Raw genomic sequence first — 14,598 nt, 5'->3', positions numbered from 1 at the left:
CGGAGGGCAGAGGGCGGAGGGCGTGGCTGCGCCGTGGGAGCGCGGCCGGTGGCTCCGCGCGTGCGCGCGGGGTCACAGCGGGGGCGGGGCTGGCGCGTAAGAGCGCGCGGGCGGCTGCGGGGAAGGCGGCGCCGGTTCCACCCGCCTGTCCTTGCTCCCGAAGGTCTCCTCCGGCGTGGGAGCCGCCGCCGTCTCGATGAGCCGCCTGATGCAGAACACGCTGGAGTTGATGAAGTCGCTGACTTCGGCTCCCGGTTTTGACAGAGTTCTGGAAAAGGTATTGCGGCTGGAAGGAAGCCTGGGCCGGTGGAGGGTTCTGCGGGCCCGGCCGCGGGAGATGCCGCCGGGAATAGTGATGGTGACCGCTGTCGCGGAGAGCCGGCCTGGGCCAGGTCAGGCGCAGGGTGGACTGGACTTCATCCGAAGGTCCATGAGTAAGTTCGGGGCTTCCTTGACGGAAGATTGGGTTCCGTCCGGACGAACCCAGTGCGGACTGGAAATACGGTAAGTCGGAAGGGCCCGTCACCGGCCCAAGCCTCGGAGCTTAGCCGAGCCCGCGTTCAGTGTGCCCAGAGCGCTTCTCGGCCTGCAGGTGGGCAGCATCATCCGGCACGACACCTGTTCGGTAAGAAGTGATGAGTATCTTGTGCGGCTTTCAATACCGTACTGGAAAGGAGATGATTGTGGAGGTACAAAATGATTTTTTTTTTTTTTTTTTAGAAAGAGCATGCCCGTAGGAGGGAGAGGGAGAGAATTTTTTTTTTTTTTTAAGATTTTATTTATTCATGAGAGACACAGGCAGAGGGAGAAGCAGGCCCCCTGCGGGGAGCCCGACGTGGAATTCCATCCCTGGACTCCCGGGTCACGACCAAAGGCAGACGCTCAACCACTGACCACCCAGGTGTCCCTAAAAGTGAACTTTATTTTTTTATTTTTATTTTTTAAAGATTTTATTTATTTATTCATGATAGTCACAGAGAGAGAGAGAGAGAGAGACAGAGAGGCAGAGACATAGGCAGAGGGAGAAGCAGGCTCCATGCACCGGGAGCCCGACGTGGAAGATTCGATCCCGGGTCTCCAGGATCGCGCCCTGGGCCAAAGGCAGGCGCTAAACCGCTGCGCCACCCAGGGATCCCTAAAAGTGAACTTTAAACAGAACAAGTGCAGTCATTTGTAGGAAGAATGTAGGGCATCGGGCCAGTCTTCCTCCTGAAAACAACATGTGGGCTATATTTTCAACATGTAAGCAACTCCCCTAATTACACCCAGGGCTTTTGTGAAAAACACAGGAAATAATACTTAGGCAAATATATTTAATGTTTTTACGTAGCAAACACTAAAATCCAGATACGCTACTTTTTAACAGTAACTTTTTAAGAGAGATTATGCAACAAAAGAGGTATTGGACTAAGGGGAAATTTGCATTCCCTAAAAACATCTATAGCCATTTTCACTGTTAAACTTTCAACGACCAAATTTTGAGTGTGTGTTCTCTCATGATAATCTTGCCATGGGTTGGATTTGCCTTTGAGTGGTCTGATTAAAAATCTCATACTTTTTTTTTTTTTTTTTTTTAAGATTTTATTTATTCATTCATGAGAGAGGCAGAAAAACACCCAGACAGAGGGAAAAGCAGGCTCCATGCAGGGAGCCCAATGTGGGATTTGATCCCGGGACTGTGGGATCATGCTGCCCTGTGCTAAAGACTGGTGGTGCTAAACCGCTGAGCCACCCAGGCTGCCCACCTGTTAACCTTGATGTATAGAGTTTCTCAGAAGTCCGAGTAAGGTTGAATAGTGCTACCCGTGATTCTACACCCAGTACTGTCCAATAGAGATACAGTGCAAGCTACAAATGCAAGCTGCATGTATAATTTTATGACATAAAATTATTAAAAAGGCAAAAAAGTAAAATTAATTTTACTAATATATTTTAAGCCACTCATTATATTCAAAATATTATTTTAGTTTGTAATCAATACAAGAGAGTATTATGTTTTAAAGACTTCCATCTTTGAAATCCAGCACATCTTAGTTCCTACTGGCCATGTTTCAAGTGCTCAAGACCGACATCAGGCTAGTAGCTAGCATCCTAACTGCACAGGTCAATACCGTGCAGGTGCTCTGGATTAATTTGATCTAAAATAGGATTTATGGTTGGTTGTGTTTTGTGTGAGCAGAGATGCATGGGACAGAATATATATGAATAGTGATCCATAAAGCTAGTTGTGAACTTGGTTCCTTTGCTTTTACTGTTAATTTAAAGGTAACGTGACCTAAACCAATGGTTCTCAACTAGGGGTGATTGTACTCCCCATAGGATATTTGACAGTGTCTGGAGATGACTGGAGTAGGATGGAAGGGGCACTATGGGCATCTAGTGGGCAGAAGCCATAGACCACTAACTGTCCTACAAATATCCTTCAGTGCATACATTCCCTCTCCCTCCCCCCACAATACAGAATCAGCCTGTCCAAATCAGCACTACTGACATTGAAAAACATTAATCATTCACTTTGTCCTGGGTTAGCACTAGACAAATTGCTACTATTTTAAGTATAAATCATGTCTCAGAACTTTGGAACTTCCATGTCTTGGTATGGGACAAAGGTGTTTGTTTTCTCTAAATCTCTAGTTAACATTGATATTCTCTTTATTGAAATAACTAGTGTGTTTTTTGTTGCCTTACTGGTCTGTGACAAAATTATTTTATGTCACATAGTTGTCGTTTTGGTTATTTAAATAGGAAACTATAGGTTTTTCAAGGCAAGAATGCTCATTTGTAAGTATTTAATGCAAGCATATCGGTAAAACTAAATTGGAGGGGTGCCTGGGTGGCTTGGGTGGCTAAATGTCTGTCTGCCTTCAGCTCAGTTCATGATCTCGGTCCTAGCCTGCCTCAGGCTCTCTGCTCTGAGGGGAGCCTGATTCTCCCTCTGCCTGCTGCTCCCCCTGCTTGTAATAAGCAAGCACTTGCACGTTCTCTCTCTGACAAATAAGAAAAATCTTTAAAAAGAAAAAAACTAAATTGGAGTAAGGATGTATTTGATCTTTCAGACACACCTGTGCTCTTACTTCAGTGCTTTTGCAAAGATGAGAAGGGATAATGTTTCATCTTTTTCTTCTTTTTTAAGTAGGCTCCATAGCCATGTGGAGTCCAGGGCAGGGCTTGAACACATGACCTTGAGATCGAGACCTGGGCAGAAATCAAGAGTCAGACATTAAGCCACCTGAGCTGCCCAGTTATTATTATTATTATTATTATTATTATTATTATTTATTGTTATTATTATTGAGTGTAAGAAGCAAGTGAGATGTACAGAACTGTCTAAGTCAGCCCCATTACCCATTCCTACAGTGGCCTTACTGACTACCCCAATAGAGAAAACCACCTCACCAGAAGAGAGGTGGATTTTTTTTCCTTGATTATGTAAGAAAAACAATTAAGTCGTGAATGCTAACCTCTGATTCTTCTGAAAATTTTTTTTTTAGGAGCTGGGGAGGGGCAGAGAGAGGAGGAGAAAGAGTCTGAACAGACTCCATACAAAGTTGAGGTCACGACCTGAGCCAAAACCAAGAGTTGGACACTCAACAAGTGTGCCACCTGGGCTCCCCGTTTTTTTAAGTCAATGAATAATGTAGGCTAACACTTGAAAATTTGGCTGATAATATTCCAATTGGAGTTTCATTTCTTGGACAGATGTTTAGACTCAGCATACAGAATCTAGAATCTGCTAAATGATTTTTAAAATCTGCTATGTGACTTTCTATTCCTCCAAAAATGATCTGTTGAAGAAGACACTTTCCACTTAGCCCTGGTACAGATGTCAAATTAATGCACAAGATCTTACAAAAGAACTTCTTTATTTCAGCCTGTTCTTTTTCTTAAAAAAAAAAAAAGAAAGAAAGAAAAGCCTCTGGTTTGCCTCCGGTTTTGTGGGTCTTTATAAACACTGAGAAACCAATCTTTTATAAAACACTGACACAGAAGAACTAACACTCAAATGAAATGTCCTGCTCTTACTTTAAGATGACCTTAAAATCAGTCAACAAACCCAAGTACTGTGAAATAATGAAGAAATACCAACCACAGTCCCCTGCCTTCTAGGAGTTTATCATACAGGAGAGGAGAAAATCAGGACCCAGGGAACACATCAGTGTTATCGGATGTTCCCTAAGGAAGAAGAGTCCCATGAATAAAAAAAGTCCGGGAAACACTGATGTTGTATCCCCCGTTTTTAAAAAAATTGCAGCAAAACATACGGAATGTAAAATTCGCCATCTTACCCATTCTAAAGTACACAATTCAGTATTAGTTGCATTCACAATGTTGTGGAAGGATCATCACCTCCCACCTCCAGAACTCTTCATTGTGCAAAGCTGGAACTCTCTGTTCATTAAACAATAACTGTTTCCTTTTCCTCCAGCCTTGGCATCATGTCTACCATCTGTCTCTCTGAATTTGACTACTCTAGGTATTTCATCTAAGTGGAGATGTTCTACCCTTTTTATATATTAAAACTTTGGCTAGTTCTGGTATAAGTCAACATGTCTCACTTTATCATGGTTATTTGCCACTGGCTCTTAGTACACTACCAGTAACACATGTGGAGAGACATATCTTGGGAGTCTCAAATGACAGGCACTGTGCTAGGGTCTGGAAATACTATGTGGAATCCAACACAGAAATAAGGGAGTGGAGTTCAGAAGCAAGGTAAAATTGCAGAGTCATCCTTATGAAAACAAGATGAAGATGTGTAAGTAAATGAAGTATCGAAAGAGGAAGAACACAGAGAAATAGGAAGGTTTAGGAGTGAACCTCAAAGACTACAGAAATGGTTAGAAAGGTAAGAACAGATCTTATACTTACTAGAGAAACCTTGAGACTTTGAATTGATCACAAAAGGGCAGTGATATCATATAGAAAATTTACCAGTGTGACATACCAACAAATACTCTCAAACTCGTTATTGGCCATTAAAATAATCTAGGTGTAAGAAATGCACAAGAAAGTAATAAAACAACCTTTGTTCGAATAATTCGATACAAAAATTGTGGCTTTAGCATTATTTGTGGTATCAGAAATGCAAAATAACCACAGGGGAACGACTAAAAGAAATCACTTGTAGCTCCATGTAAAGGAGTGACATTTAAAACAATGGCTTGCTATCAGGATCATGTCACTAAATGGTGTGTATGACTTTATAAAATTAGAAATTTTTGTATTTAAATTTTTCATAGCATTTACTATTTGTCATGCACTCTGCTGACTTTACTAACATGAACTCTAGGCAAAAGATACAGTAAAGGCCAAAATACAATTATCTGGAAAAGAATTTCTCAATGAATAGGTGGTTTTGGTTTTTTTTGTTGTTGTTTGTTTGTTTTTAAGATTTTACCCATTCATTCGTGGAAGATAGAGAGGCAGAGGGAGAAGCAGGCTCCATGCAGGGAGCCTGATGTGGGGCTTGATCCCGGGTCTCCAAGATCAAGCCCTGAGCCGAAGGCAGATGCTCAACCACTGAGCCACCCAGGCATCGCTGGTTAAATCTTTGGGGGCTATTTCATTCAGTTCCACTAAACTCTTCCCTTGGGCTTTGTCTTGCCTCCTATGGTGCTCATCTACTAATATCTATTACTTCTAGCCTTCTCTTATAACCTCTGCTGGCTTCTTACCTCCTTGAGAACGAGGGCAACGTCTTATTTTTGGATCTTCAGCCACTTCTGTTCTTCAAGAGCTGTCGCTGGCATCCCCAGCTGTCTTGCTCTGACCCAGTTGTATACCTCAACTAACTTTTATTATTGGACTTGCTCTATAGTACTGAAAGTATCTGTTACCTACTTCCTGTGCCACACGGAGAGCACTCTTTGGGAGCAGGACTGTAGTAGATGCTTGATGAGCATATGTCAATGCCTGATGCAAGGTGTCCAGTAGAATGGCTCTCACACCAAAGATGCTCCCTAGAGCTTGGTCAGTCAGTTGCTGGTGCCACTAATGGTTGAACATTTTGGTACAGAATGCTGACCTTCAGATTCGAATGTATTCACTCATTCAACAAACATTTGAGCACCTACTATGTGCCAGGCACTACTCAAGTCAGCAGAAAACTCACAGAAGATCCTTCCACTGATGGGACTTGTATATTATGTGTGAAAAATCAAACACTAGCCAGAGTAAGTAAAGCAGATACATGGAGTATGCCAGATGGTGCTGAGTGGTGCAAAAGAATATAAAGCAGAGACCAGTGATAAGAGTATTGGGAGAGTGTAAAGATTTTTCCTCTAAAATGTATATTCCTGTGGAGCCCCCCGCCCCGGGTTCAGTTAAGACCTGAGAGCAAGTCATTGATGCTCGAAGGGAAAGAGTGTTCTGGGCCAGGGGAACAGCCAGTGTAAAGGCTCTGCGACTTTAAAGCACTGTGTGTTTGCAGTATTTCCAGAGGAATTCTAAGCAGACAAATTGGAGATGAGGTCTCCGTACAGCTTCGTAGGTTACTGTAAGGACTTCGGTTTTTACTTCAAGGAGTTTGAACGGAACAGTGACAGGATTTTACATGTAGTTTTAAAGGGGCACTCCTATCGTTAGTGAGAGAGCAGACATGAGGCAGGCAAGGGCGGGAGCAGGAAGGGGACTTGGCCGGCCACTGTAGCAACTGGAGGGAAGAGAGAGCTTGGGCCAGAGTGGAAGAGTGATGAGTAGTGGATGGGGGCTAGGGACAGGATTGGATTCTGGCCATGTCTGAAGATGGAGGGGTAGGATTTGCTGATGGATAGGGAGAGAGGAGAGAAGACTGTGTTGGGGAGGCTGTGCCCCTTGAAGACCATCTGCCCAGCTGTCTGTGATTGCTCATGGCTTGCATCACTCACTAGACTTTTTGCTTTTTCTCCCCGCTTGATACCACCTACATCTTGAGCACTTGTATATAGAGTGCCTTGTGTTAGAGAACCTGTGCTCTAGCCTGCTGAGTGAAGCTGAAACCTGGGCTGGCCTTGGGTAGCCTTGTAAGGCTGAAGGATTAGTTGGCCCTAAGACTCTAGTGGGCATTGCAGAATAAGAGCCAGCAGAGAAGAAGGAAACCCAGAAGGTGGACATGGCAGTTAGGGGAGGGTCACAAAAAGGTTTAGATGTCACTGAGAAAGGGCTGAAAAGTATCCACTGACTTTACTAATCAGGTCATGCAGTGATTGAATTTAGTACCAGAGGGATGCCTGGGTGACTCATTGGTTGAGCGCCTGCCTTTGGCTCAGGTCGTGATTTCAGGGTCCAGGATTGAGTCCCGCACTGGGTTCCCCACATGGAGCCTGCTTTTCTCCCTCTGCCTATGTCTCTACCTCTCTCTGTGCGTCTCTCATGAATAAATAAAGAAAATCTTAAAAAAAAAATTTAGTAACAGAGACCATTCTAATCAGGCAATTCTAAGAAAGATCCGTGTGAAACTATATAAAGCAACTTGCATTTTGATGACTGTATTTGAATCACAACCTTAGTAAGGATGAGAGCTAATGTGTTTTGATCACCTGTGACCTGCCAGGCTTCATTCTAGCTGCTCAATTTTAAGGTTATCTTAACCTTTACAAAACCCTATGCGGGCTGTGCTGTTATGTTCACTTTACAGAACAGACGTGGAAAAACTCAGTTAAGGATCTGGCCTGAGTCTGGGCCTAGAGCCAGGCTCTTCACCACTGATCATGGTGAAAATCATAGTGCTAAATCCAGCACATTCCAGCCACAGCTCAGCTCCAACTTCTATATACTATGCTATGATGTTTTTCCTAATAATTTAACTAGGATATAAGAAACTTAGTTGTTATTTTTTCCAAAAGCTTGCTTTTTAAAGATTTTGATATAAATTTTTTTTTTTTAATTTTTTTATTTATTTACTTATGATAGTCACAGAGAGAGAGAGAGAGGCAGAGACACAGGCAGAGGGAGAAGCAGGCTCCATGCACCGGGAGCCTGATATGGGATTCGATCCTGCGTCTCCAGGATCGCGCCCTGGGCCAAAGGCAGGCGCCAAACCGCTGCGCCACCCAGGGATCCCGATATAAAATTTTTAATTCGTTGTTCCATATTTTATCTTTCACATAATTCTTTTTTTTTTTTAAGATGTTATTTATTTATTCATGACAGATACACAGAGAGGGAGAGAGAGGCCTAGAGACATAGGCAGAGGGAGAAGCAGGCTCCATGCAGGGAGCTCCATGTGGGACTTGATCCTGGGTCTCCCGGATCTGGCCCTGGGCTGAAGGCGGTGCTAAACCGCTGGGCCACCAGGGCTGCCCCACATAATTCTTTTTCATTATGATACTATGATACCTAAAAGCCAGCAGGTAAACTTTGCTGGATTCCGTTGTTAAACTTTTTATATTAATGGGTTTATGGTAGAAGTTTGTTGATTGTAGTAACTCATTGAATTACTGAATTTCTTCCAGTCTTTTTTTTTTTTTTTTTTTTAAGATTTCATTTATTTATTCATGGGAGACACATAGAGAGGCAGAGACACAGGCAGAAAGAGAAGCAGGCTTCATGCAAGGAGCCCCATGTGGGACTTGATCCCAGGACCCCAGGATCACACCCTGGGCCGAAGGCAGGCACTAAACCGCTGAGCCACCCAGGGATCCAAAGTCACTAGAAAAATTGCCCTCTACAAAAATTAGGGAATGTCCAAATTAAAGCTATCATGAGTTAACAGATCATAGGGGCCAGCTAGCTTTGTTGGTCCAGAATTTCTGTGAAGACATTAAGAGATGTCATCTTGTCACACACAAAGCTGAAAAGCTCAGAATATTTCTGCAGAGTGGAGATTTAACAAAAACTGTCTTTCCCTAAATATTCCTTTTTCTTTAAGAACAGTTTACCTGGGATCCCTGGGTGGCGCAGCGGTTTGGCGCCTGCCTTTGGCCCAGGGCGCAATCCTGGAGATCCGGGATCGAATCCCACATCGGGCTCCCGGTGCATGGAGCCTGCTTCTCCCTCTGCGTCTCTCTCTCTCTCTCTCTCTCTGTGACTATCATAAATAAATAAAAATTAAAAAAAATTAAAAAAAAAAAAAAAAAAGAACAGTTTACCTAATGGGTTAATTTCTATCATAGAGACATTGGTAACTTACTTGCATTTCTCATCAACTCTTTTAGGATCACTTAGTTAAAGATTTTATTTTTAAACAATCTCTACACCCAACGTGGGGCTTGAACTCAAAACCCCCAGATCAAGAGTTGCATGCTCTACCAACTGAGCCAGCCAGGCACCTGTGGTGTGACCCCGTTTAACCCAGTGATTGTTCTTGATGGGCTGTTTGGGCTTTGCTAATACCAAAGAATGTTCAAAATTCTTTTTTTTTATACTCAGGTGACTCTTGTCTCTGCTGCCCCTGGGAAAGTGATTTGTGAAATGAAAGTAGAAAGCAACCATGCCAATAAATATGGCACTCTCCATGGTGGTTTTACAGCCACCCTAGTGGACAACATATCAACGTTGGCTCTGCTGTGCACAGAAAGGGGAGTACCCGGAGTCAGTGTGGATATGAACATAACGTATGTACTCAAACTGTACTACAAATAACTTTTTTTTTTTTCAAATAACTTTTTTTAATGAGAAAACTCATTTCAAACCACTAGGACTAATACATTCATGACATAAATAAAACTGGAGGTGTCCTGTAGTGTAGCTCTAGATGTGCCCTGAAGGTTCCCATAGCCTTCGAATGTGAAAATAGAGGAACTAATTTCCAAGTGCAGTGTGTATCAGGAGTGCAGGGGTTAGGACCTAAACATTCAAAACCTCAAACATTCAGCTTCTGTTACATATACTCGTGGGGGGAAATTGTCACAAACCCACAGCCTCTACCTGTTTCCCAATCCTTACAAGTACTACTTGTACAAATCATTTATGAGGGCCGTATTGAGTGGACAGAAAAAAGCCTGAGTAAAATTAAAAGAAAAGTGGATAAACCTTCATAAAGTATGTATTGCCATTGCCTTATAACAAGGTGAAAACAAATGTCCAGGTTTGCAGTCTGTCTCTCTCTTTGCAACTGCAAACATGCTCTGTACACGTAAACTCCATGATCAGGAAGCAGTGCCACAGATGGCAGGCTGTCACTCACCATTGTGAAAATGCCTGCAGGGCTCATATGTTTTCAAGTGTAAAAAATTCACTTCCAGCATTAACAAGTACCCCTGCCATCCCTTATCAATAGAGTGCAGGGCCCAGGGATTTAGTTTCAAGACAACTAGTTTTTCCATCTACACAACAGAACAATGATTTTTTTGGAGTGGGGGCAGAGGACAGGCAGGGATTAGGGTGGGAAAGCCAATGCTATGGACCATGAGGGCAATGGAAATAATGTCAATTTTCTTTTTTTACGTTCTAAATTTAGGGTGCCTGAAGAAAATTCAGCCTTTTCTTTTTTTTTTTTTTTTTTTTAAGATTTATTTATTCATGAGAGACAGAGAGGCAGAGACACAGGCAGAGGGAGAAGCAGGCTTCAAGCAAGGAGCCCGACGTGGGACTTAATCTCCAGGTCTCCAGGATCTGCTGCGGAAGGCAGCGCTGAACCGCTGAGCCACCCGGGCTGCCCACAAATTCAGCCCTTCTTTACTATGGGAACAAATTGAGGGTGCAATAAGAAGTGCTCTTGAAATTAAGATCTCAGAGGTTCTGCTTGCTGTGGTGAGCATGTTCTGCAGTCCTTACCTTACTCCACATGGTAAGAGGTGAGGCTAGCCGACAACCCCCTTGGCCTCAGGAACCTCTCTTAAGAGCAGAGATTCTCAAAATGAGCACTGTTTCTCGTCATCTTCTGAGATACTACCGCTGCTCTCACAAGCCTAAAGAATTTTTTGTAAGTCAGACATAGTTTCCATGTATGTGTGGTCAAAGGTAGAGGTCACAATCAAGAACTGCCCGAGCTTCAAAACCTGACTCACTTGAACAGAAATACACCGTCTCAAAGATTTACTACAGATATTTAAAAAATAAATGAGTGACAATTTAGGAGTAAGACGGGTAGGGAGGGGTCTCTTAAAGATACATACAACTCATCACCTGGATTCTAAGGGCCTCCTTGCAATTCCTTATTGTTCTTACATTAAATCATCTTTAAGTGCAGAATTTACTCACATGCCAGTTACATAAATTCTAAACACCAATATGACAAGATACAGTAGTCCCCTCTTAGCCACAGGGCTACATTCCAAGACCTCCAGTGGATGCCTGAAACCACAGATAGTACTGGACCCATTGTATGTTTTCCCTATACACACATACCTATGATCAAGTTGCAACGAGGCACTGTAAGATAAACAATGATAATAAAACAGAACAAGCATCAGCTACTGTAATGCTGCAGGAATGTGGTCTCTGAAATCACCGTATTGAACCGTATGCACCCTTCTAGTGAGGCCGTGAGATACAGTCCCCACATGAAGTGAGGGGAGTGGCATAGGCAGGGGGTGCAGCTTTAGGCTACTGTTGATCTCTGACAATAGGTCAGGAGGATCTGGACCCCTGGGTGGCTCTGCAGTTGGGCGCCTGCCTTCGGCTCAGGTCGCGATCCCGAGATCCGGGATCGAGTCCCACATCGGGCTCCCTGCATGAAGCCTGCTTCTTCCTCTGTGTCTCTGCCTCTCTCTCTCTGTGTCTCTCATGAATAAATAAATCTTTAAAAAAAAATAAGTCAGGAGGATCATCTGCTTCCTTCTGGACCACAGGTAAGGGGGAGCCTGCTGAGTTAGACGCCAGGCAATACTTCACCCAGGATTTCAGCAGATCAGATAAAAGCTGGAGAAAATCTTTCACCAATCCTGAATAAATAGGAAATGGAAAACTTAAAGGTGGGTAGGGAACACAACTTCCCACATTTATAGGAAAAGAAACTTAAAAAAAAAAAAAAAAACAAACTTGTGTGGATATGGAAAGGGGAAGATGAACTTGGTCAGGACCAGCCATTCAAATGTGATGGGACAGAAAACTTAACTGATAACTATTCTTAAACTACTTTGAGGAAAATAAAGAAAACATAAGAAGGCTGTTAAGAGATACAACTAGCCCTCTTAAAAAAATTGTTAGAAATGTTTATAAATTCAAAAAATGAAAAATTATTTGCTATTAACTATATTTGTTTCCCTTCAAGGTACATGTCCCCTGCAAAAATAGGAGAAGACATAATGATAACAGCACATATTCTGAAGCAAGGGAAAACACTTGCATTTACCTCTGTGGATCTGATGAACAAGACCACGGGAAAATTGGTAGCACAAGGCAGACACACAAAACACCTGGGAAACCAAGACCAGCATGTTAACAGGAAGATACTCAACAACAAAGACCAAGTGTAAATTTGACTTGAACAAATAGAACTTTCAGGATAAGTTAGCACAACCAGAAATTGTTAGGAATTATTTTCTTTGGGAAAATGCCATAGGAAGCAAGTGGGACGTAGGATGGGACTGTTTTTCATTTAAAATTTCTGCAGTTTGTTTGTAATCTTATAGAGTTGATACTTGGGTGAAAAAAATCCTTAGCTGAAATTGTTTCTGAAAACTTAGGTAAAGCAAAGAAGCCAGCAAGGCCATTTTGAGAGATTACCTTAGAGCTAATGTCCAATATTAAGCTATTAGAGAAATACAGGAAGCAGCTTTAAATAAATTTGGAAGGGATCCCTGGGTGGGTCAGCGGCTTAGTGCCTGCCTTTGGCCCAGGGCGCGATCCTGGAGTCCTGGGATCGAGTTCTGCGTCAGGCTCCAGGCATGGAGACTGCTTCTCCCTCCTCCTGTGTCTCTGCCTCTCTATCATGAATAAATAAATCTTTAAAAAAATAAATTTGGAGACATTAACAGTTAAAGGCTGATTCTCCTTTGCTTGTCATGGTGCTCTGTTAGTAGACTTCCTAGTAGCATTGAGCATGTAGGACTGGCATCTAGTTCTTAATTTCTAATATTTCCCTCCAAAAGGAACCTGGGCTTCTTGGAGAAAATAGCTGATGCAAGGACTGGGGAACTGGCATTAGGGAAATTGACATTAACATATTTTGTGCTTCAAAGTAAGCAAGTGTTCAAGAAAATAGTTAAGAGGCATGCGAACTGTGCACGTGTTATCATTTAGTTAGATATTATAGGGCAGAGACAGGAGGGCTCTTCCTCATGACAGAATGCTGCTAAATGTGGTGGGGAGGAATAGATACTATTTTGCAACTATCATAGTAAACATTGGTCACAGCCAAAAATCAAAAATCGCTGGTGGTCCCAATAAAGAACAGAGCATTTCCATGTTGTTTCCCGGATTGCTTCTTAGTTACAAGGGAAAAATAGTCACTATACAATTCAGAAACAAGACACCACCTCGACCAGTCAAAATTCATACCAAGAGCAAATTGACAGTGCATTTCTGGATATTAACTGGAGATGGGAGTGAGGTTACATGAATTGGGTGCTGGCCAGAGTGCATAATCCCAAGTTTAACCACGAAGAAGCATCATTCAGATGCAAAATGAGGAATACTATTTTAAAAAATTAGCCTACTCTTCAAAAAATGTCAGGGTCCAAAACAAAGGCCAGATTAGAGACTAGAGATTTGACAGCTAAATGCCAACAGTCCTGTAGTGGACCGTTGTTGGGGTGGGTTTTAAATTAAAAACAGGGTATTGGGACGCCTGGGTGGTTCAGTGGTTGAGCATCTATCTGCCTTTGGCTCAGGTCGTGATCCCGGGATCCGGGATCAAGTCCCACATCAGGCTCCCTGCAAGGAGCCTGCTTCTCTCTGTGTCTGTCATGAATAAATAAATCTTAAAAAAATAAAAATAAAAACGGTATTTAGGATGATGAACAAAACTGGAATATCAATGACAGATTAAGGTATATCAACATTACATTTCCTGGATTCGGTAACTTTACTGTGGTTATGCCAGAATAGCCCTGTGCTTGGGACTAGGGGGCAAGTACTAGGGGCCAAGGAGTAAAGATGTATGCATGATGTATGTACCAAACAAATGATTCAAAAGAGACGTACAGGGGATCCCTGGCGGTTTAGTGCCTGCCTTCGGCCCAGGACATGATCCTGGAGTCCCAGGATCAAGTCCCATGTTGGGCTCCCTGCATGGAGCCTGCTTCTCCTTCTGCCTGTGTCTCTGCCTCTCTCTCATGAATAAATAAAATCTTTAAAATATATATATATATACACGTAGAAAAACAGTGGGAAAAAATGTGGCTAAGACGTGGGTAAAGGTTATATAGAACTTTGTTAAAACTTTTCTAAATTTATTCTAAAATAAAAACTTGCTCTTTGCACTCAGGACTGTTGGCAGTCCCGAGCTTTGGATAGGACCCACTCATGAGACATTCAAAACCATTTGTTCAAAGAGATTCTAATTTTTTTTTTACAAGATTTTATTTATTCATGAGAGACACAGAGAGAGAGGCAGAGACACAGGCAGGGGGAGAAGCAGGCTCCATGAAGGGAGCTCGACGTGGGGCTGGATCCCGGGTCTTCAGGATCACCCTGGGCTGAAGGCAATGCTAAACCGCTGAGCCACCCAGGCTGCCCAAAAGATTCTAATTTTCAACTGAGAAAATCTGTGAAAGCATTTTGAAATTAAGAATA

At 42.7% G+C, this 14,598-nt stretch overlaps 1 protein-coding gene across 3 annotated transcripts; it reads left to right on the top strand.

Moving 5' to 3' along the window:
* The first annotated feature begins 80 nt into the window (after window positions 1-80).
* Window positions 81-12,844, top strand: ACOT13 (acyl-CoA thioesterase 13). 3 transcript variants are annotated; one of them, XM_077886136.1, is made up of 4 exons: window positions 134-277; window positions 3,492-4,846; window positions 9,349-9,533; window positions 12,134-12,844. In XM_077886136.1, the coding sequence occupies exons 2-4, from the start codon at window positions 4,835-4,837 to the stop codon at window positions 12,336-12,338; spliced, it is 402 nt and encodes a 133-aa protein (XP_077742262.1). In that variant the 5' UTR covers window positions 134-277; window positions 3,492-4,834; the 3' UTR covers window positions 12,339-12,844. The 3 variants fall into 3 exon arrangements, with proteins under 3 accessions (XP_077742260.1, XP_077742262.1, XP_077742261.1); XM_077886135.1 differs by lacking the exon at window positions 134-277 and adding an exon at window positions 318-504; XM_077886134.1 differs by lacking the exon at window positions 3,492-4,846 and having other exon boundaries at window positions 81-277.
* Window positions 12,845-14,598: the final 1,754 nt, after the last annotated feature.

Source organism: Canis aureus, chromosome 37 (assembly GCF_053574225.1).
Source record: "Canis aureus isolate CA01 chromosome 37, VMU_Caureus_v.1.0, whole genome shotgun sequence".
Lineage (NCBI taxonomy): Eukaryota > Metazoa > Chordata > Mammalia > Carnivora > Canidae > Canis > Canis aureus.
The sequence above is the reverse complement of the archived record's forward strand: the minus strand, read 5'-3'. Positions and strand labels throughout refer to the sequence as shown.

Coding starts and splice junctions, on each gene's coding strand:
- ACOT13 (XM_077886134.1), top strand. CDS start 197: ATGAGCCGCCTGATGCAGAACACGCTGGAGTTGATGAAGTCGCTGACT. Junction 278..9,348: donor TTGACAGAGTTCTGGAAAAG/GTATTGCGGCTG, acceptor TTTTATACTCAG/GTGACTCTTGTCTCTGCTGC. Junction 9,534..12,133: donor AGTGTGGATATGAACATAAC/GTATGTACTCAA, acceptor TTTCCCTTCAAG/GTACATGTCCCCTGCAAAAA.